This window comes from Colobus angolensis, unplaced genomic scaffold (assembly GCF_000951035.1).
Source record: "Colobus angolensis palliatus isolate OR3802 unplaced genomic scaffold, Cang.pa_1.0 Scaffold72, whole genome shotgun sequence".
Taxonomy (NCBI): domain Eukaryota; kingdom Metazoa; phylum Chordata; class Mammalia; order Primates; family Cercopithecidae; genus Colobus; species Colobus angolensis.
The window spans coordinates 4,960,698-4,985,510 of record NW_012120932.1 but is presented as its reverse complement, the minus strand read 5'-3'; the positions used below and the strand labels follow the sequence as shown (position 1 = coordinate 4,985,510).

Below are 24,813 nucleotides of genomic sequence, written 5' to 3'. Positions count from 1 at the left end.
GCTCTGTCGCCCGGACTGGAGTGCAGTGGCCGGATCTCAGCTCACTGCAAGCTCCGCCTCCTGGGTTTACGCCATTCTCCTGCCTCAGCCTCCCCATATTCATTTTTATAAAATATGTTATTTATAACTTCTAGAGCAGGAGTCAGTAAACTTTTTCTGAAAAGGCCAAAGGGTAAATGTTCTCTGCTGGGCTCATCATGTGGTCTCTGTTGCAGCTACTCATTTCTACCTTGCAGCATTAGCACATAAATGAACAGCTATGGCTGTGTTCTAGAAAAATCTTTCCTGACCAAAATAGGGAGCAGGCAGAATTTTCCCTGTGTCCCCATTTGCTGAGCACTAGTCTAGGATCTCAGTTGTGATCCTCTGGTTCCGGTATGAAATCAAAAAGGTAAATTAAAGGCTACGCTACCTATATGTTTCTGTATTTCCTCAGAACACTTGCGGCTTTTGTTTTATGAAACCCGCTAATATAGTGCACAAATATTCAAAACTCTTAAATATATTTTAAAGTTGTCTACTTTTAACATATCCTTTTAAACTACTTTAGCATTATCAAAATGCCCTTTCTTTTCTCTATTTTTTGACCTGAATTTAACTTTAGTGTTAGTTATTGAGTTCACAAAAAGAAGAGATAAAGTATAGGATAAAGTATTCCAAGATTACGCGATAGAAGTAGGAATTTAAAGCAAATAAAACCTGAATTATTGTAGTTTATTGCCTTAGCAATTCATAACTGTATTTTGAACTTCTCCAATTATTTTTTAAATATACCTCTTAAACAAAATCCAATAGAATTTTCTCTTAATAGGTGCATTTAATCCACTTACATTCGTTGATAGGGTAAATATGTTTGTCTTATTCTATGTTATGCCAGGGATTTGCATAGGTTTTGTATAGACAAGAGTTGAGACAGCAGGCCTGAGACTGCTACTCTTAGAAAGACTTTCTTATTAGGTTTGCCCTTGGCTGGCATCTAGAAACAAGAGTCCCATAACTGCTGAGGAGCCCACTGTGCCAGCCCTGTACAAACAATATGATGGAGAACAGTGGTTTTCCACCTCAAAGTCTGGATTTTTGGCACATGCTAGACAGAGGGTGTCTACGTGGTTAGCCTGCAATAAAAATCCTGGGCACCAATTCTGGGTACACAACATTTACATGGATTTTTGCAATTCCTTGCTCAGGGAACTGTGCTTGGGGAACTGTATGAACTCTCAGAAGCTTACGGTTTGTTTCCTATGAACTTTGCCCCATGTACCTTTTATCTTTGCTGATTTTTCTTTGTATCTTTTCACTGTATACAATTTAACCATTATTATGACTATATGCTGGGTTGTGTGAGTCCTCCTAGTGAATCAGTGAACCTTCTGCTCATTGAATTCAGTAACTCACCTGGGGAGTTCCTGCTTAGAAATCCTTTCTCTTTCTCTAATAACCACGGATCTTCTCCTTGCTCCAATGTGAAGATCAGTTCTGGTTTTGTAAAGCAGTGCCCTATAAATGGGAAATAATTTAGCATTTGCATTAGTTGCATAGGTTCTACTGTTTCTGAATGTGAAAAAGGTACAGTTTCAGAAGGGGCATATTCAGGGTGCTCACTGGACCTTCTGTGAGGAAGTAACCCAAAAAAACCATTTTCTTTATTTTCTTACTCTTTTTTTAGAGACAGGGTCCCTTTGTCACTCAGGCTGAAGTGCAGTGGTGTGACCATGGCTCACTGAAGCCTCAAACTCCTGGGTTCAAGTAATCCTCCTGCCTCAGCCTCCTGAGTAGCTGGGACTACAGGTGTGCACCACCATACCCGGCTAATTTTTTAAAGTTTTTTTTGTAAAGACAGAGTCTTACTATGTTACCTAGGCTAGTCTCGAACTCCTGGCCTCAAGCAATTGTCTCACCCTGGCCTCCCAAAGTACAGCAGTGTGAGCCACCATACTTGGCCAGAAAACATTCTCTTATTCTCATAAATGGTCAGTCTCCTTGAACCCCTAAACTGCACACCTAAATAACACAAAATTCTAAAATGGCCAATGTCTTGGGTGTCAAGGAAGAGATTTCATGAGGACTTCCATATCTGGCTGTAACAGGGTAAAAGGAACTGACTTACTGCTCCATAACAGACAACTAAAAAACCAAACAAAATATAAAAAATGGTAATTAGGTTTTAGCCAAGAGGCAGTGCAGACAGGGATCCTTGAAAGCAGAGAAACAATGAAGTGAGCCCTATGATTATCAAAGGCTACTTGTGAGAGTGGCCAACCCGCAGCAGAAAAAGAGAACACCAAAACAGAGGCCGGCAGACGCGGTAAGCTGACGTGACAAAATTGGATGTTTAAGGAATCCCTGGCAACTAGAACTTGTGGGAGTAAATGCCAGTGAAGAAAGAGCTGATATAAAACGCTGGAGATCTGCAGAAGGGTGTCCTGAGTACTGACTTGTATAAGCATATAAGAAGATCACTCAAGGTTAGGAAAAGACCAGTGAAAAAGAAGAGGCTGAAAAATCACTGCAGCGTACACAAAGGTAGGAATGGTCATTCATACCTAGTAATTTTTTATTGGGTGCTAGATTTTGTGAATTTTACATTGTGAGTTGCTAGATTTTGTTGTTGATAGACAACGATCATCACCAACCAGGGTAGAAAAACCGCCTAATTAATGACCAACAGGGTAGAATAACCAGAAGGGTACTGCTTTAGAAGAGGGACCAAATTAATTCTAGACTAAAGTGAGCTCTGAATCCAACACAACAAAGCTTAAAGTGTCTCTTGAAATGATCGAACTAATTCCAAGTAACTTAGGGCTCAGAAATACGTAAAAGAATACAACAAAATCTAGCAACTCACAATGTAAAATTCACAATATCTAGCACCCAATAAAAAACTACTAGGTATACAAGACTCTTATCAAGGAGAAAAATCAATCAGTAACAACCAAATAAGAAATGGCCCATATGGCCAGGCACAGTGACACCTGTAATCCCAGTTATTTGGGAGGGCGGGGCAGGAGGATTGCCTGAAGCTGGGAGTTCAAGACCAGACTGGGCAACACATAGAGAGACTGGAAAATAATAAACAGAGTTATCTGTGATCTGTGGTTAAATAAATTTGTAGTCTAACATATATGTAATCAGCATTCCAGAAGAAAAAAGGGAGAGAAAATTTTGAAGCAACAGTGGCCAAAATTTGCCAATTTTAATGACCTACATAAGCCTGCAGATCCAAGAAGCTAAATAAATGCCAAGAGGAAACATAAAATCACACCCATATACATTATAATCAAATCGCTAAAACCTGCTGAAAAAAAGTAAATTTTATGCAGTCAGAAAAAGACATAATATGTGCAGAAGAACAAAGAAAATTAAAGCTGACTTCTTGTTAGAAATTTTACAGTCTGGAAGACAATGAAGTGACACTTTTAAAGTATTGAAAGAAAAAAAATCAACCTAAAATTCTATACTTAGCAAAGATGTTTCAGACAAAAAAAAAAAAATGGAAACAATTTATCAGCAACTGATGTGTATTACAAGAAATGTTAAATGTTCCCGACAGAAGAAAAATGGTACTATGAAAATTTCTGATTTATATAAAAAAATTTATAGAGATAAAGAGCACCATAAACTGGAAAAAAGAGGATGAAAATATACTTTTCTCATTCTTGGAATTCTTTTCTTTAAATAGAATATTATCTTTCAAGTTATCTTTTTAGACAATATTATTTATTATGGGTTTTATAATATATAAACAGCATACATAAAGAGAAATTCTGCATAATGATAAAGGGAATAATTAATCAAGAGGATATAGCAATCACAAATGTTTTTCCATCTTATAACACTACTTCAAAGTACATAAAGCAAATCCTGATGAAACTGAAAGAATAACCAAATCCACAATTGTAGCTGGACAGTAAAACTCCTTTCTCAATAATTTACAGAAGTAGATTACAAATAAATAAGGAGTACAGAAGACCTGAAGAATGTTATCAACCAACATGACCTCCATTTACAGAACACCGATCCAAACGGAAAACACGTATTTTCAAATACATATGAAACATTTAACTAGGAGAAATCATATCATGGGCCCTGAAATGAGTTTAAATAAACTTTAAAAGGATTTAAAAACATCTTGCTCTCCAAATAGGAATTAAGTGAGAAAAGAATAATAGTAAAAAAAAATTTTCAGAGTCAAAAATTTAAAATAAAAAAGCCACGTTCTATTAGAAATATGGAGTAGAGGTATTTCCTCCTGTCTTTTCTGGTAAGTATAGCTAAACACTATGGATATTATATATTTAAAAACATAAGATGCTGAAAGGTGGAGAGAAGACAGCAGATTGTTCAGGGACCTCAGGACTTAAGGAATGACAACGATATATTCCCAATTAGAAGCTGGAGAAGCTGGCAACAAGCAACATGAATGTGGAGACAGAAAAAAAAACAAAACAAAACATAAAGCCCAAAACTTGTACTCTCAAACTGGAGGTTCAGGAAAGAGGCAGCCTAGCAAGACTGAAAACTTTTAGACAATGACTGTTCTTATTTCAGCCAAACACAAAATAAAAAATAAATTCTCCACCTCTACTGCTGCCATGAAAGGCCACGTGGGGAACTCAAATGTCTGTGCTCACCAGGCTGGAAGAAGGCTCCCTTACCGCTCCACCAGGGACATGTCAGAGAGGGCTGACTGGGAGCTGAGACATGTCTCCAAGCCAGGCAGTGACAAGGTCCCCTGCCCCCCAGTGTCAGTCGAAGCCCCGTGCGGAGCAGTAATGAGGCACTCCAGATCCTCCCATGCAGGGCATTATCAGTGAAGGCAAAATGGGGATCCTGAACTGCCACTACCATTCAGCAGTAATGACACCCCCTCCTCCTCCAGGTGCCGACAGAGGCTGAGCAGGAAACCTGGACTTTCAGCCCACCTTTCAATAATAAGGCAGCACCCCCCACCTCCCCTGCCACAGTGGTGTCAGAGAATGCCTGCTACATGAGAAAATTTAATTAAATAAGACACAGATCTTATCATTTCCAAATAGGTTCAATCTAAAATCACTTGTCATACTAAGATCTAAGACAACTTCAACTTGATTAAGCAAAGACAATCAACAGATGCCAACACTGAGATGGCACAGAAGTTAAAAATATCTGATAAAGTCTTGAAATAAGCCATCATATAAATGTTTAAACAAACAGAAACATGAAGCAAAAATAGAAAGTCTCAGCAAAGAGAAGATATATGAAGTAGATATTTTAGAGTTAAAAAATAAATACTCAGTGGATGGGTTCAACAGCAGAATAAAGAGGACAGAGGAAAGAATCCATGAATTTTAATATAGAAGAGTAGAAATTACCCCATCCGAACAACAAACAGCAAACAGACTAAAGCCACAGGGACCTGTAAGATGACAACGTAATATCTAACAATTGTGTCATAGAAGCTTCAGGAGAGGAGAAGAGGGAGGGGCTGAAAAGCATTAGAAGAAATGATAGCTTACCAACTTAGTGACTACCATGAGTTAAGGGATTGTAAAAGGAGTTGGGCTGACTTTATATAAAGGGTAGGACAAAGCTCTTTGTGGTGACTGAATAGTTCTGCTGACTTGACTGTAGCGGTGGTTATACCAATCTATACATGTGATAAATAACACGGAACTATACACCTGTTGTGCCAACGTCAACTTCCTGATACTGACATTGTACTACAGTTGCATGAGATGTAATCTCTTGGAATGTTGAAGCATTTAGGATTTAAAAACTGCTGTCTTAGGCCAGGCGCGGTGGCTCACGCCTGTAATCCCAGCACTTTGGGAGGCCGAGACAGGTGGATCACGAGGTCAGGAGATTGAGACCATCCTGGCTAACACAGTGAAACCCCATCTCGACTAAAAATACAAAAAAAAAAAAAAAGAAAAAAGAAAAGAAAATTAGCCAGGTGTGGTGGCGAGTACCTGTAATCCTAGCTACTTGGGAGGCTGAGTTAGGAGAATGGCGTGAACCCAGGAGGCAGAGTTTGCAGTGAGCTGAGAGCGCGCCACTGCACTCCAAGCCTGGGCAACAGAACAAGACTCTGTCTCAAAAAAAAAAAAAAAAGAAAAAAATTACTGTCTTCTTGGCAGACTGACATGTAACATCACTCTGTATCAACAATTTTCTGTGCTCTGAAGTCTGCTTTATTTGATATGAACATAGCCAATCCTGCTTTTTTATGGTTAATGTTCCATGGTACACCTTCTTCTATTCTTTTACTTTCAATCTACCTATTATTTTTGAAGTGAATTTCGTGTAGATGGCATATATTTAGGTGAATTTTAAAAACCAATTCTTTCAGTCTTTTAATTAGTGTATTTAGACCATTTAATGTAATTATTGATGTGTTAGGGCTTTAATCTGCCATTTTATTTGTTTTCTGTTTCTTCCCTTGAATTTTTATTCATTTTTCCCTGATCTCCTCTCCTGAACATTTGTTTTTAGAATTCAATTTTTTACTTACCTATGTTTCTATATTTTTGAGTATACAAGTTAAGTGTTTTTTTAGTGGTTACTCTATATGTTAAATTATACACATATTACTTATCACAGTCCACTGTGACTAGTTCAGGTGAATTATATTTTGCTAGTTCAAGTGAAGTGTAAAGATGAAGGGACTCTAAGTCCCTTATCTGCTTCCTGTTTATAACATGATAATCTTAAATATTTCCTCTGTATACACTGAGAACCACATCAGAGAATGTTACATTTTTCCCTTCAACCATCAAACGAAATTAGAAAACCCAAGAGGGAAGGCAAGTGTATTGTATCTCCCAGCACTTTTACTCTTTCCATTGTTCTTTCTTCCTTCCTGATGCTTGAAAGTTTCCTTTTATGATTTCTTTTCTGTTCCAAGAACTTTCTTCCTTCCATTCTTTTGGGGTAGGTATGCTGGCAATAAGCTCTTAGTTTCCCTTCATCTGAGAATGTCTCGATTTTCCTTTTATTTCCAAGAGATACTTACACTGGATATAGAGTTGTGTTAACAATTCTTTTCTTTCAGCACTTGAAACGTGTTCTCTGTGGTTTCTAGTAAGAAATCCACTGGCATTCCAATTCTTTTTCCCCAGAAGCAATATATTGTTTCCCTTTTGTTGCCTGTCAGATTTTTTCTTTATCTTTAGTTGTCAGAAGTCTCACAATTATGCTTCTTAGCATGAATTCCTTTGGGTTTATCCTGTGTAGAATTTACTCAGCTTGTTGAATCTCTAGGTTTATGACCTTTGCCACACTTGGGAAAATTTTAGCCATTATTTCTTCGATTTTTTTTTTTAGCCTTTCCTTATGGGATTCAAATTACACAAACATTAGAGATTTTCCTTCAGTTTCTGGGGCTCTGTTCATCTCTGTTCATTTTTATTCAGTCTAGTTTTTTCTTTGTAAAGAGTGACTCATTTCTATTGTTCTGTCATAAAGTTCAGCAATTCTTTTCTCTGTCTACTCTGCTGCTGTGCACATGTAATTACTTTTTTAAAAAGTTTTACTTTAGAATAACTTAGATTTACAGAAAAGTTAAAAGGATGGAAAGAATTCTTGTATACCTTGCTCCAAATTTCCTTCACTGTTACCATCTGAAATTACCACAGCAGTTTTCTCACATAATATCAGAAATTCCGATGGCAGTTTTTTCTTAACATAACATTATGAAATAAAGTCTACATTTCATTCAGAGCTGCTTTTTACCTAATATCTTCTTCCTGTTCTACAGCTTCATCCAAGATTCCACATTACATTTAGTCACCCTGTTTCCTCAGGCTCTTGTAAACTAAGTGTTTTGAGGTATTTTGGATCACCTTGACAGTTTAAAGGACACTGTACAATGTTCTTCAGTTTTGGTTTATCTGATGTTTTCCTCATAACTGAAGTGGGGTTATGTATTCCTGGGAGAAAGACCACAGAGGTAAAGTGTCTACCATTCTCATCACATCTTATCAAGGGAATATGCCATCAACAGACTTATCACTGATAACTTTGATCACCCAGTGGAGGTAATAGATGCCAGGGTTTTCCATTACAGTTATTCCTTTTCTCCAGTATGCATATTATACTTTTTAGAAGACTGTCACCAGGCACAGCTCACTACAGCAGTGGAGAATTATGCTCCACTTCCTTGAAGAGGAGTAACTACACAAATTATTAGAAATTCTTCTATTTGGGAGATTTTCTATTCTCTCTTATTTATTCAATTATTTGTATCAATATGGACTCACGAGTTTTTCATACTTTGGGTTATAAACCAATACTATGTTGTTTATTTTATTGCTCAAACTGTTGCAATTTTGGCTACTGGGAGATCTTTCAGTTGGCTCCCCTGTTGTTTGACGTATCCCCTGCTATGGTTTGGGTATGGTTTGTCCCCATCAAAACACATGTTAAAATTTGATCCTTAATGCAGTGTTGGCAGGTGGGGCTTAGTGGGAGGTGTTTTGGTCATGGGGCTGGATACCTCATGATAAGATTAATGCCCTCTGACATGGTTTGGCTGTGTCCCCCCCCAAATCTCATCTTGAATTGTAGTTCCCATAATCCCCATGTGTCGTGGGAGGAACCAGGAAGAGACAATTGAGTCATAGGGACGGTTCCCCCATCACAGTCTCGTGATAGGGAGTTAGTTCTCACACGAGCTGATGGTTTTATAATGGCTTCCCCCTTCACTGGGCACTCATTCTCTCTCCTGCTGCCCTGTGAAGAGGTGCCTTCCACCATAATTGCAAGTTTCCTGAGGCCTCCCCAACCATGTGGAACTGTGAGTCAATTAAATCTCTTTCCTTTATAATTACCTAATCTCAGGTGTTTCTTCACCGCAGCATGAGAACGGACTAATACACCATCCCATGGGGAAAATGACCCATCTCAGGTGTTTCTTCACAGCAGCATGAGAACGGACTAATACACCATCCCATGGGGAAAATTACCCAATCTCAGGTGTTCCTTCACCGCAGCATGAGAACGGACTAATACACCATCCCATGGGGGTGAGTTCTTGCTCTCACAGGAATGGATTAGTTCCTGTGACAGTGAGTTGTTTAGAGAGTCTGGCTTCCTCAGTTTCACACTCTTGCTTCCATGCAATTTCTTTGCACATGCTTGCTCCCCTTCCACTTTCTGCCATGAGTTGAAGCAGCATGACGTCCTCACTAGATGAAGCTGTCCAATTTGGGACTTCCCAGCCACCAGAATTGTGAGCTAAATGAATGTTTTTTCTTTAGAAATCACCCAGTCTCACGTGTTATGTTATCACCCGGTCTCACGTGTTATGTTATCACCCGGTCTCACGTGTTATGTTATCACCTGGTCTCATGTGTTATGTTATCACCCGGTCTCACGTGTTATGTTATGACAACACAAAACAGACGAAGATAGAAAACTGGTACCGAGGAGTGGGTTGTTGCTTTACAAACACCTGAAAATGCAGAAGTAGCTTTGGAACTGGGTAATGGGTAGTGGCTGGAAAAATTGGAGAAGCAGGCCAGAAAATGTCTATATTGCCATGAATGGAGCATTCAGGGTGATTCTACCTTAAGGGTGGCTCAAATGAAGACAGGAAAACAAAGGAAAGTTTCAAACTTCTTACAAATTGGTTAAATGGTTGTGAAGAAAATGCTGATAGAAACAAACAGTAGAGACCATTCTGCTAAGACCTCAGATGGAAATGAGGAAGCATGTATTACAAGCTGGAAAAAAGGCCATCCTTTTAACACAGTAGCAAAGGTGGTGGCTGCATTGTATCCATGCCTCAAGGCTTTATGGAGGGCAAAACTTAAGAGTGGTGAACTAACATAACTGATGGAAGAACTTTCTAGGCAGCAAAGTGCTGGAGAAGCTGCACGGTTACTTTTAACAGCTTATGCTGGAGTTATAGTAGCAAAGGGATAATCTAAAGATGGAATTTATAATTAAAAAGGAAGCAAAGTAGGAGTACTCTGATACTCTAGGACCACGGTGGAAGTCAGTTTTTGGTGATAGGAGAGAGTTGCAGGTTTTTTCCATAGTGGTTAGTTAGAGTAGGGCAGTTGTCTAAAATTTTCTTTCTGGGTGGTTGCATTCCTGTTCTTTTGTCTAGAGGAAGCAGACTTTACTTGGGACTTTTTTTTTTTTTGTCTGTGCCAATTGGTGTTTCAGGCTGATACATTAGGCAAAAATAAAACTGAGAAAGAGGTGTCATTTCTTGGGTTCCAATGTCCCTAGCCTGTCTGTTTCCTTCTCTCACTGTTCAAGTCTTCTTAAGTTTTTGCAAATAATGCCTAGCGGTTTTAGCTGTACTTAAGGAGAGGAACAGGAGGAAGTATCTGTAATCAATCTTATCTGGAACCATCAGTCTCTAAAACATTCACATTTAAGAACTGCCTTTTAAATTTACTGTAATCTTTCAATATGAAAAACATGTATGTAGTTCAAAAACCCAAACTGTATAAAAAGGTATATTAAAAGTCCCACTTCCATTCCTGTTCCAATCACTCACCCCCCACCTGCTGTATTTTATCACTTTCTGATTTTTCTCCCAGTGTTTCATTTATGCAGATATCAACAATCACACACATTCCTCTCTCTTCTCTTCTTACTCAAAGATGGCTTTCTATGGACACCATTCTACTGCTTCTTTTGACTTAATATTTACGGAATATCACTCCTTATTTGTATATAGGCTCTCGCCCATTTTATGATTGCATAGTCTTCATTTGTGTGTAGAAGTAACACACTTTTAGCCAATTAGTCAATGACATACATTTGGGTTGTTGATATTCTATTGCTATTACAAACAATGCTGCAATGAATAACCTTGTGTATATAACATTTTGTGTTTACACAGGTATTGTTGCTGAGTATTGTATATGTTGCTGAGTAAAAACTAATGCACCTGTAATTTTTTTAGTGCCAAAAAATTACATTTCTTAGCAGATATGGTTGATTACTATTTTACTTAAAACCCTCAATGATTACTTATTGCTTAAAAACCAGAATATAGCCTCAATAATATATATTCACTTATTTCACTTCCACATCTGTACCATATTCCTTCTTGCTTTCCTTGTTCCAGGTGTACTGGTTCTTTTTCAGGACTCTGTACTCACTATCTTCTCTTCTACCAGGGGTCTTTGTGCTTGTACTTTTATCTGCTTGGAATGTTTATATTTCCTTATTTGGCTTATTCCTAGACTTCCTTAGAGCTATTCTCAAGCACCGCTTATCTTTTTCTTTGAATTTGAAAATTTTCTTTAAAAAAGTGAAAAGAGTTCAGTGAACCCTTTCCCTCATATATCCTTTACCCAGCTTCAAAAAATACCACAATTTTTTTAATAGAAAGGTTTTCTTGGCCTCAGAAACTCTTCAAATCACCCTATGAAAATTAAGGCTGTGCTATTAAGTAACTTGAGAACTACACTGGTGTCTATCAAAGAGTGGATATTAACTAAACAGTTGTTAAGTTTTAATTGCATTTCTTCAGTCTCATACTGTATGATTGAGTGTTCAAAGAAGAAGAAATATGTCTTCTAGACATAAATAAGAGACATGTCTTAGTAACCCGACATGCAATTTGTGTGATGCAGCTAAAGCAATGCTGAGCTTTTTATGGTACTAAATGTGTACATCAGAAAAGAGGGAAAGTCTCAAAGTAATAGTCCATGATCTCACATTAAAAAACCAAACAGCACAATAATCCTAACAGAAGCAAAAGTAAAAAGTAGAAATCAATTAAATTAAAACCAAAAAAACAAAAGAGAAAAATCAATGAGAGAAAAAGCTGGTTGACTGAAAAGAGCAGTAACATTGTAAAACCTCTAGGAAGAGTGAATAAAAAAATAAAAGAGAGAGTAAGAAGACAGAAATGACCAATATAAAGAATAACACAGGTCTATAAATACAGATCCTAAAGACATCAAAATGATAATAATGGAATGGTGTGAACATTTTTACACATATAAATGTGACAACTTATATAAAATGGACTAATTGTTAGAAAAGCAAAAATACCACAATTCACCTAATAGAATTAATTTGAATATCCATATATATGACTTAAAGAAATTGATTTGTAAAACTCCCCAAAAAGAAGTCCCTAGGCCCAGATGGTTTCACTGGATAACTCTACCAAACATGTAATGAAGAATAAACACCACTTCTATACAACCTCTTCCAGAAAATTGGAAGGGACACTTTCCAACTAATTTTATGAGGCCAGACTTATGCTGATATGAAAACCAGACAAAGGTAGTACAACACTACAGACCAATTTCTCTCATAAATGCAAAACTATTTAACAAAATATTTCAAATAGAATCAAATGATAAATAAAAAGAAGTATATGACATTACCAAGTAAGGTTTATTCCAAGTATGTAAGGCTGGTTCAATATTTGAAAACTAGTCAACAAAGTCTACTATATTAATGGAGTAATGAAGAAAAATCATGTAATCACAGCAGTATATACATAAAAAGTATTTGACAAGATTCAATATCCATTCATAGTCAATATTCTCAGAAAACTAGGAATACAGTAGAAGTTCCACCATTTGATGAAGAATATCCAAAGGACTTGCTAGGATCATTTGGTGAAAGAGATGTTTTCCCCTGAAGGTTGGGAACAAGGCAAGGATGACTACTCTCACCACTCTTACTCTACACAGTACTAGAAGTCCTAGCCAGTGTAATATGGCAAGAAAAGGAAATAAAAGGCATACAGATTAGAAAGGAAGACAGTAAAATGACCCTATACATAGATCACATGATAGCTTATGTTAAAAAATCAGAAGGAATCTACAAAAAGCCTTCCTAGAAAGTTCAGCAAGATCTCAGCATAAAAGAACAAACATACAAAAATCAACTACCTTTCTATAAACTAGCAACCTTTGCATGCAAACAGAAATTTAAAACACAATGCCATTAACAATTATCCAACCAAATGAAATACTGAGGTATACATATAACATGTACAGGACTTTTATACTGAAAACTACAAAACACTGAAGCAAGAAATGAAGATCTAAGTAAACGGAGAAATATCTTGTGCTTATGGATTATAAGACTTAAAATAAGACTCAAAGCAGTAAAGATGTTAACTGTCACAAAATTGAAAATTTATAGCTTTAATTCCTATCAAACACTCAGTAAGATTTAACATAATGAAATTATTACAATATGTATATGCAAAGGCGAAGTAACTAGAATAGCTAAAACAATATTGAAAAAGAAATATAAGGTGGGAATATAATAGTCTCATACAAGGCAGTCAACTGATTTTTGACACAGGTGAAAAAGCTATTCAATGAAGGGTAATGGTGCTGCATGGAACAAATGGATATCCATAGGCAAAAAAAAAAAAAAAAATTTTCAACTTACACTTCATGCCCTATACAAAAATTAACTCAAAATGCACCATAATTAAAATGTAAAATATATTACACAATTTTTAAAAATAGGAGGAAATCTTTGGTCCAAAGACTTAGTGAAGAGTTCTTAGATATGACAAAATTTTTACAAAACTGATAAACTGAACTTCACCAAAATTAAAAATTTATGCTCTTCAAAACATCTCATGAAGACAATGAAAAGACAAGTTACAGATTGGTATAAAAACGTGCAAACCACACATCCGATAAAGAACTCATATCTAGACTATCTAATTTCTCAAAAGTCAATGGTAAAACACACAAACTTCCAATTAAAAAATGGACAAAAGCCATGAACAGATATTTTACTAAGGATACACAGATGGCATGTGAACACATGAAAAAATATTGATTATCAGTAGCCATTAGGGAAATGCAAATTAGGATCACTATGAGGTATCACTTATACACCTATTCAACCACTAATATATAAAAGAGCAGACGGGCGCAGTGGCTCACGCCTGTAATCCCAGCACTTTGGGAGGCCGAGGCGGGTGGATCACCTGAGGTTGGGAGTTCGAGACCAGCCTGACCAACATGGAGAAACCCCGTCTCTACTAAAAATACAAAATTAGCTGGGCCTGGTGGCACATGCCTGTAATCCCAGCTACTAGGGAGGCTGAGGCAGGAGAATTGCTTGAACCTCGGAGGCAGAGGTTGCGGTGAGCCGAGATCATGCCATTGCACTCCAGCCTGGGCAACAAGAGTGAAACTCAGCCTCAAAAAAAAAAAAAAAAGAGCAACAATGCCTAGTACTAGAAAGGATAGGGAATAACTAGATCCCTCATATATTGCTGGTAGAAATGCAAAATGGTACAGCAACTCTGGGAAATAGTTTGGCACTTTCTTAAAGAATAAAACATAACTTACCATACAATCCAACAATCACACTCTTTGGTACTTATCCTGGAAAAACTTATGTTCACAAAATATCTGAACATGAATGCTCACATCAACTTTATAATAGCCCCAAACTGGAAACAAACAAAATGTCCTTGAATAGGTGAATGGCTAAACAATGACATTCATATAGTGAAATACTACAGAGCAATAAAAGGAATGAACTATGAATACACTACAACTTGGATCTCAAGAGCATTATGCTGAGTGAAAAAGGCAATCTCAACACATCAAATACTGTATGATTCCATTTATATAACAGTCTCAAAATGACAAAATTATACAGCTAGCAGATGAGCAGTTGGCAGAGATTGGGGACAATGTGGGAGACGGCATGGGTGTGACTATGAGTGAGTAGCACCAAAGAGATCTTTGCGGTGATAGAACAGCCCTGTATGGCAACTCTGGTGGTCACACCAATGTCCACATGTGATAAAACAGCACACAGCTATTCACACACATTGTGCCAGTGTCCACTTCCTGGTGTTGATACTGAAGTATAGTTATATAACATGTGACCTTTGGGGAAACTAAGGTGAGGACACAATTTTTGCTAATTCCCATAAATCTGTAATTATTTCAATATAAAAAAAGGTTTCTTAAAATATATGCAAAAAATTGGCCGGGCGCGGTGGCTCAAGCCTGTAATCCTAGCACTTTGGGAGGCCGAGACGGGCGGATCACGAGGTCAGGAGATCGAGACCATCCTGGCTAACACAGTGAAACCCCGTCTCTACTAAAAAATAAAAAAAAAAAAAAACTAGCCGGGCGAGGTGGCGGGCGCCTGTAGTCCCAGCTACTCGGGAGGCTGAGGCAGGAGAATGGCGTAAAGCCGGGAGGCGGAGCTTGCAGTGAGCTGAGATCCGGCCACTGCACTCCAGTCCGGGCGACAGAGCGAGACTCCGTCTCAAAAAAAAAAAAAAAAATATATGCAAAAAATTAAACACTGAAAACATTTTCTCTTAAAAACAGAAGCGAGACATAGCAAGAAAAAGTCTGCAAAACATATATCTAATCAAGGTCTGAACTTCTTCGACTAAACAAACAAAAATACTAAAAACTAAATGAAACAAAAATGAGCTAAAGATTTGACTGGTCACTTAAGATTTATGAATGGGTAAAAAGCATATAAAAAGAGGTTCAATGTTGTTAGTCATCAGGAAGATGCTAATTAAAACCCAACTAGAATTGTTAAAAACAGTAAAATTTTCCAAATAATGGTAACCAAAGAGTAATGAGAACTCACAGACATTGTTCATGAAAATGAAAAACTGCGGAGCCAGTTTGAAAACATGTGGCAGTTTCTTATAAAGTTATAGACAGATAAACTTATCAGAAGACCTGGTAAGCCCACTCCTAGGTACTTACACAAGAGAAATGAAAACATATGTTGACACAAAGACTTGTATGTGAAAGTTCATAGCAGCTTTATTCATAAAAGCACCAACTGGGAAAAAGTTCCGTATGTTGACCAACTGGATAAAGGACAACAAAGTGCAGTATATGCCCATGAAGGGACGCTACTTAGGATAAAATAATAAACCACCAATACACACATGTGCATGAGTTTCAAAAGCATCATGCTAAAGAAAACCAGACAAAAGGGAGTATAAAATTTATGATTCCATTTATATGAAATTGGAGAAAGGCAAAATTATTACAATCGAAAGCACACAAATAGTTGCCAGGGGTTGTGGGGGAAGGGATGGAGGGAGGGGACTCACTGCAAAGGGCTACAACGAATCTTTTGGGGGTGATGAAAATATTCCAAACCAAGATTTGGATTGTGGTAATCAATTCCATACATTTTTTAAAACTCATTGATTTGTACATTGAAAGGTGCTGAATTTTATTTTCTGTTAAATACACCTCAATAAAAGTAACTAATATAAAAAAGGAAAACCAGAATTACACTGTAGAGGGAGTCACACGGTACGGTATGGAGAGAGAGAAAGAGAGGAGAAACAGAACCGCACTCTGGGGGAACCTCATGGTAAGCTGTGCTCACCCACTGAGATGAGGTGGCTGTAGTTCTCCAGCATCACGTCTCTGTACAGGGTCCTCTCAACAGGGCCCAGGTGCTGCCACTCCTCCTGGCTGAATTCCACAGTCACGTCCTTGAATGACACTGATGCCTGTAACAGTGCATTTCTGATTAATCTGAGTGTTCAGAATCAGGGAAAGGAAAATGTTTTTGGAAACTAACTCATTATGTTTATTGTTGAGAATTTAAAACAAAATGCTACAAGGGATTATTATTATGGCCCTAATTCTGCCTTATTCTTTTGAAATGCATAATTAGCACAAATACTTGTTCTCATGCCCTCGTTTGTATTTATTTTAAAATTATACACATACATTTTTATTTAATATACTGAGGAAGCTTAGTGCCCTTTTAGGTAAAATTATTACAAATAGGATTCCTGCATACGTTTCCCATGGTGCAATCTTGGCTCACTGCAACCTCCACATTCCTAGGTTCAAGCGATTCCCCTGCCTCAGCCTCCCAAGTAGCTGGGACTACTGGTGCACGCCATCACACTGAGCTAGTTTTTTGTATTTTAGTAGAGACGGGCTTTCACCATGTTGGTCAGGATGGTCTCGATCTCCTGACCTCATGATCCGCCTGCCTCAGCCTCCCAAAGTGCTGGGATTACAGGTGTGGGCTACCGCGCCCGGCCAGGAAGTGAATCTTCACAGGAATGAAAATCTGTTCATTATTATCTCGTGCAGCTATACACAGAGATGTGGCATGATACATAACACAAAAAAGCTCAAAAAGCTAAGAAAAAATAATTAAAAGAAATGAAAAAAGTCTCCCAGAAATATGAAATTATATAAAATGGCCAAACCTAAGAATAACTGATGTTTCTGAGGGAGAAGAGGAAATAACTGAGGAAAACTTCACTGACCTGGCTAGATATTTACATATCCCAATGTAAGAAGGTCAAAGAACTCTTGGAAAATGCATGGCAAAAAGATCTTCACCAAAGCATATAGTCATATCATCAGGCTGTCTAAAGCCAGTATGAAGGAAAGAATTCTAAGAGCACTAAGATAAAAGCATCAGGTAACCTATAAAGGAAAATTTATCAGACTAACAGCAGACCTCTAAGCAGAAACCTTATAAGCAAGAAGGGATTGGGGGTCCTATCTTCAACCTCTTTAAACAGAGTACCTGTCAGCCAAGAATTCTGTATCCAGCAAAACTAAGTTTCATAAATAAAGGAGAAATAAAGTCATTTCAGACGAACACATGCTGAGGGAATTTGTCGTTACCAAACCAGCACCATGAGAAATGCTAAAAACCTAGAGAAAGTGAATAAATTCCTGGAAACACACAACACTCTGAAATTAAATCAGGAAGAAACTGAAACCCTGAATCGACAACAAGTAGAGAGATTGAATCAGTAATTTAAAAATTTGAAAATTGCCAACAACAACGACAAGCCCGGGACCAGAAGGATTCACAGTTGAAGTCTACCATATATTCAAAGAACTGATCCCAATCCTGCAGAAACTATTCCAAAAGACTGCAAAAGAGGGAATCCTCCCTAAATCATTCTATGAAGCCAGTATCACCCTGCTACCAAAACCAGGAAAAGATACAACAACAAAAGAAACAACAAACCAATATCCCTGATGAACACAGACACAAAAATCCTCAACAAAACACTAGCTAACTGAATACAATAGCACATCAAAAAGCATATCATGATTAAGTGGGTTTCACCTCAGGGATGCAGGGATGGTTTAACACATCCAAGTAAATAAATGTGATACATGACATACACCTAACAAAAAACAAAAATCATATAATCATCTCAATAGATGCAGAAAAAGCATCTGACAAAATCCAGCATACCTTTATAATAAAAACTCTCAAGAAACTAGGCATACAGAGAACTTACCTCAAAATAATAAAAGCCATATGTGACAAGCCCACAGCCAGCACCATATTGAATGGGGAAAAGCTGAAAGCACTCCCCCTGAGAACAGGAACAAGACAAGGATGCCTGCTTTCACCACTCCTGTTCACCACTCTTCTCCCTCAGAAACATCAGTTATTCTTAGGTTTGGCCATTTTATATAATTTCATAGTTCTGGAAGTCCTAGCCAGAACAATTAGTCAAGAGAAAGAAATAAAGGGCATCCAAACTGGAAAAGAAGAAGTCAAACTACTGCTGTTGGCAGATGATGTGATCACATACCTAGAAAATCCAAGACTCCTCCGAAAGACTCCTAGATTTGATAAATGAATTCGGTGAAGTCTCAGGGTACAAAATCAATGTAAACAAATCAGTAGCAATGCTATACCAACAACAACCAAGCTAAGAATCAAATCAAGAACTCATTTTTTTTTTTACAACAGCCACAAAAACAAACAAACAAACGAAAACAAAAAAACCCCTAAGAAGATACTTAACTAAGAAGGTGAAAAATCTCTACAAGGAGAATTACATAACCCTGCTGAAAGAAATCACAGATGACACAAATGGAACACATCCCATGCTCATGGATTGGAAGAATCAATATTGTGAAAATGACCATTCTGCCCAAAGCAATCTACAGATTCAATGCAATTCTCATCAAAATACCAACATCTTTTACAGAATTAGAAAAAACAATCCTAAAATTCATATGGATAAAAAAGACCCCAAATAGCCAAAGCAATCCTGAGCAAAAATAACAAATCTGGAGGCACCACCATACCAGACTTCAAATTATGCTACAAGGCTATAATTTCCAAAACAGTATGGTACTGGTATAAACGCAGGCACAATGACCAAAGGAACAGAACAGACAACCCAGAAATAAAGCCAAATATGTACAGTCAACTAATTAGTTGACTGTACAAAACATAAACAGGGGAATGGACATCCTATTTCAGCAATCCCCAACCTTTTTGGCACCAGGGACTGGTTTCCTGGAAGACAATTTTTCCATGGACCAGCGGTGGGAGGGTGGGGACGGTTTCAAGAGTAAACTGATCCACTTCAGATCATCAGGCATTAGTTAGATTCTCATAAGGAGCAGCAACCTAGATCCCTTGCATGTACAGTTCACAATAGGGTTCGCTCTCCTATAAGAATCTGATGCTGCTGATCTGACAGGAGGTGGAGCTCAGGTGGTAATGCTTACTGGCCTGCTGCCCACCTCCTGCTGTGCCGTTCCATTGCTAACAGACCAGTACCAGTCAGTGGCCCCATGGATCAGGGACCCCTGACCTGTTTAATAAATGGTGCTGGTAAAAGTGGCAAGCCACATGTAGAATAATGAAACTGGATCCCTATCTCTCACTTTATACAAATATCAACTCAAGATGGATCAAAGACTTAAATCTGTGACCTGAAACCATAGAAATTCTAGAAGACAACATTTGAAAAACTCTTCTAGACATCAGCCTAGGCAAAGAACTCATGACTAATACCCCAAAAACAAATGCAACAAAAACAAAAATAAATTAACTGGACCTAATTAAACTAAAAAGCTTCTACACAGCAAAAGAAATAATTACCAAACAGCTAACCCACAGAATGGGAGAAAATATTTACAAACTAGACATCTGACAAAGTATCCAGAATTTACAAGGAACTCAAATAAACCAGCAGGAAAAAAAATAATCCCAACAAAAAGTAGGCAAAGGCCATGAATTGTCATTTCTCAAAAGAAGATATACAAATGTCCAATAAACATATGAAAAAAATGCTCAACATCGCTAATCATCAGGGAAACGCAAATGAAAACCACAATGAGATACCACTGTACTCCTGCAAGAATGGCCCTTATTAAAAAGTCAAAACACAATGGATATTTGTATGGATGTGAAGAAAAGGGAATGCTTATACAATGGTGGTAGGAATGTAAATTAGGACAACCTCTATGTAAAAAGTATGGAGATTCCTTAAGGAACTAAAAGTAGATCTACCATTCCATTTAGCAATCCCACTACTGGGTATCTACCCAAAGGAAAAGAAGTCACCATCAATGAAAAAGAAACCAGCACACATGTTTGTGGCAGCACAATTCACAATTGCAAAGACGTGGAACCAACCTAAGTGCCCATCAACTGAGTGGATAAAGAAATTGTGGTACCTATACACCATGGAATACTACTTAGCCATAAAAAAGAATGAAATAATGTCTTTTGCAGCAACTTGGGTGGAGCTGCAATTCTAAGTAACACAGGAGTAGAAAACCAAACCATATGTTCTCACTTGTAAGTGGGAGTTAAGTTATGAGTATGCAAAAGCATACAGAGTGACAAAATGGATTTTAGAGACCAAGAAGCGGGAGGGTGGGAGGCTAGGGAAAAGTGCTAGGGATAAAAAACTACCTATAAGGCACAATGTACACTACTTGTCAGGCCATGGGTGCACTAAAATCTCAGAATTCACCACTATAGAATTCATCCATGTAACAAGATGAATCCATGCAACAAGAAACCACTTGTACCCCACAAGCTATTGAAATAAAACATTTTAAAGAAATGTTTTTAAGTATAAAGAAAAGACAGCATTCATTATGATTATTTTAGTCTTGCTCTTTCATTTTAGTTAAGGCCTGTCTTGACTTCTTTTACACCCTGGGATAGTAAAATATATAAAACAAAATGTAAAAGTAAAATGTTCAGAATCTTAGTTGAAAATTTCAAATACATTTTATGTTAAAATTGAAAATTTTTCCAGTTTTAGTAAACATACATTATGAAAACTTTTTCATCTTAATAAATATATCTAAGTACAGTGCTAGGTAAGAAGGCAAGTTGCATCTTCAGTGTCAAAGTATATTAGCACGAGGATGGCAAGGTGTTGTGAAAATTACAATAAATTTTTATAATTTGTGTATGCAAGGTGATTTTTAAAATAAAATATCTTAGTATCTCATTTTATTTTTCTTTCGGTTTAGACCTTGGCTCTGTACATTTATAAGTGAACGCATACTGACAAAGACAAATCTTGTTTGATAATGGTTAACCAACAAGAAACACTTCCTAAATCTATAAAAAATAAGAAAATAAAAAACACAAATATAAATGATTACAATTTTCTATGAAAATGTAATGACAAAAATTATATTGAGAAAGTACAAATCCAGTATAAGCTTCTAAGAAGTTGAGTAATGAATTAATAAATTTATTCAATAATCAAAATCTTCACACAGAAAGTATTCACAAGGTCCAAATTCATAGGTGAGTTTCACAAAATCTACATATAACACAATTTTCTCATTTTTCTAAATTATTAGAAAAGAAGAAACAAGAAAAACTGCCCCATTTCCTTTCATGAGACAACCATGGTACCCTAACTGAACAGGGAAACAGGAAAATATACTTTAATCAAATTTGTGAACACAGAAATAAAAACCCTACATCATTACCAAAAAGTGCCAGGAAAACAAGTAAGAAGCAAGTTAGTATACTCATTAGCAACTAGGGTCTATACAGGAATTCAAGTTAGTTTTTGAAAATCCATTATATTATTCAAAATATTTACAGATTCATTAAAGGACACAGCTATAGATTTATTCTAATAGATATACAAAAAGTATTTAATATAATTCAATGTGCATTCATAACTAGCATGAGATCTTGGCAAACTGGTAACTGGAGGGAACCTACTAACCCTGACAAACATTATTTACCAAAAGCTGACAGCAACACAAAAGAGTTCACGGTAAAACTGTATATATTTTCCCTCAAGATTTACTCGATCTATTTCTCCTTTTTCATTTAATGCAAGGACCCATCTACACCTCATAAATCCATTACAATACAAAGTGGGGAATGAATAAAGAGCTTACCTGAAATGTGTTCATTTTCTGTGGCTCTTGGGAGAGTGTAGAGAACTGTGAAGCCTCAGCTAGGGGGACAGAAAGAGGAGGTCACACGGTCTGGCCTACCTCACAGCTCCTAGATTCACCTCCCCAAATCTCAGCAGCCCAGGTGGGGAGCAGCCTTCCTAAGGTAACAGGGCCCTTCAGGCCTTGAAAAGGCATGAGAAGCACCACGTAGAGGTGGTACTGTCTCTACGACAACTCTGAAATAGTTTTGGGGCTTAAACTGCTGTTTTTTATTGAGTGAACATAATCTTTTCCCAGTTCATTTAACAATAATGCACATGTGCTTTTAACACACACAAAGAAATAAAGACAATAGAGGATTAGTTGAACTAAAGTACACCACAGGATAAGACACTATTTTTCACTAAAATTAACTTAGCAGGCACCGTGGTTCACGCCTGTAACCCCAGCACTTTGGGAAGCCAAAGAGGGAGGATGGCTTGAGCTCAGGAGTTCAAGACCAACCTGGGCAACATGGTATGACCCTGTCTCTACAGAAAATAAAAACTTAAACAATTAGCCAGGTGTGGTAGCATGCGCCTGTGGTCCCTGCTACTTGGGAGGCTGAGGCAGGAGGATCACTTGAGCCCAGGAGGTAGAGGCTGCAGTCAGCCGTGTTTGTGCCAGTGCACTCCTGCCTGGACAACAGGATGAGACTCTGTCTCTAAAACACTAAATTAGCAGAAAAATATTCAGTGTGCATCATTTAATTATTTTTCTTAGTAATACTGTTTACCCTTGGGATAGACAATCCACAGAAAGTCTTGTAAAAGAGATGAGATACTTTAAGGCAAAGAGTTTTAGATGTTTTAACTGGGATGTAAGTCACTTTTGGTGACTTACCTGTGAAAGAATGAACAGAACTGTTTTCCTCCTGGCTCTGCCACAAACGAGGGGTCCCTGGAAACTCACCGAACCTTTCATGCCCAATGTCTTTAAAGCTTTCAAAAGAATCAGAAGTAGATAACCACAGAAAACTCTTCATGTATCATCATGCTGGGATTCTCCAGCGTCACGTGTTAACAGCAGTATGGCATCTGTAAAGAGAGAACAAAGGGACTGGGGGCTACTTTGGGATCTTGGAACAGACTCTCTGGTTACCCCTACCCCCAGACCTCTGCAATGATGTGGCCTTTCCTGAGCAGCCTGTCCCTGGTCCCCGCCCAGCTCATTTTGCTCTTCTCAAAGCTGGCCCAAACCACCCACTGTCACCCATTCTGTGGTGGCTTCTGGAGGCTTCACCACCAAGTCTGGCTCTATCTGGGAAGTAGGATCAAGAACTGCTTCTGACCATACACATCTAGGATCTGCTCCTCTGTGGGCTCTTCTGCCTCTGCTCTGAAGCTCGGGAGGGAGGTCTAGGTCTGAGAGGGGTTCTCTTCCAGGTAAAACTGTTCACAGAGGCCCCTGCTCCCAAGTCGCAAGGGCTGCTCCGTTCAAGGAGCCTACGACCTGACCTGAGAAACCACGTTAGTGCCAAAAATCTGACTCTTAGAATTCATTATATCAGACTTAAAAGACAGACACCCTGACGATGCAGTAGGGGCCAAGAACCTGTCTGACCCAAGAGATTTGAAGACACACCAGAAATCCAGACGACATTTGACACATGGTAAGATTCCATCTACATCCACTCCCTGAGTATCTGGGGACATGCCATTCTACTAAGTGCTGTGAAGGCTGCAATGCTGGTTATAGGCAGGTGTGATATTGGCGCCTGAAAATAAATCACACGTGCCCTTGAACCCCAGCTCCCTCACTGCTAGCTTGTGACCTGAACCTCAGTTGTTATATTTAATGCAGATGTGGTTGTGAGGTTTACATAAGGCACCCAATGAATAGAAAAAAGTGTCTTCTAAATATAACAGCAGCAGTAGCTCATGGCTTAGCAGCCTACAGTCGGCTGTTTGCTTTACAGGTGGTGACTTAAAGTTTTAAAACAACGCATGAAGCAGTCATTTTCAGATGAGAAACCTGACTCTCATCCAGGTCCCTGCATTCGCCTCGGCTTCCAGTTGACAGAGCTGGAACTTACCCGGGTTTTTCCAGCTCCAGAGCTCGGGGTGTCGATGCACACCCACCGTCCGGGGATTTCGGGCACGCTGTCGCCCGCGTTACAAATGCGCTTTCCCCTCCCGCCGCCGCTCGCGCCAGGCTCCCGTCCCGCACACCGCGGCCCGCACCCTGCACCTGCTCCCGACCAGCGCTCAGCCCCAGCCGCCCCGGGAGCCAGTGGCCGGGGTCCCTCTCCACCCGCCGGGAAGGCCGAGGGCCCGCCCGGTCGCATCCACTGACACTGGGGGCGGGAATCCCACGAACTTCCCGCTTCCTCTCCCACTCCCGGGCACAAACGCGGCCCTCCCGCCCCAGCTGCGCCCCCTCTACTTTGCGAGCCGACCCCAGAGCTTCCCAAACCGCTTCCCGGGAGTCCCGAGAACTCAAATGCGGCCGCGGGGCTTCGGCTGCACAGGCGCAGAAGGAGCCCAGTAGCCCCATCCCAGAGTGCTGCGCGGCGAATCAGACACCTTCAGGACTACATTTCCCACAAGCTCTTGCGTCCGCTTTCGACGTGACTCCTCACGTTTCGGCGATTCAGAACTGGCGGGGTGGAGTTTTTATGAAGAGTCTCCTCTCAGGCTCTCTAAGAACAGGGAGA

General features: G+C 38.6%; 1 protein-coding gene across 1 annotated transcript in view; it reads right to left on the bottom strand.

Annotated features, from left to right (window-relative positions):
- ZNF782 (zinc finger protein 782) overlaps positions 1–24,591 on the bottom strand; it is an 81,776-nt gene extending 57,185 nt beyond the window's left edge. Inside the window, 5 exon segments of the mRNA XM_011927537.1 lie at positions 1,396–1,497; positions 16,324–16,450; positions 22,119–22,177; positions 23,001–23,194; positions 24,193–24,591. Coding sequence (XP_011782927.1) covers positions 1,396–1,497; positions 16,324–16,450; positions 22,119–22,177; positions 23,001–23,142 — 430 coding nt within the window. The 5' untranslated portion in view covers positions 23,143–23,194; positions 24,193–24,591.
- Positions 24,592–24,813: the final 222 nt, after the last annotated feature.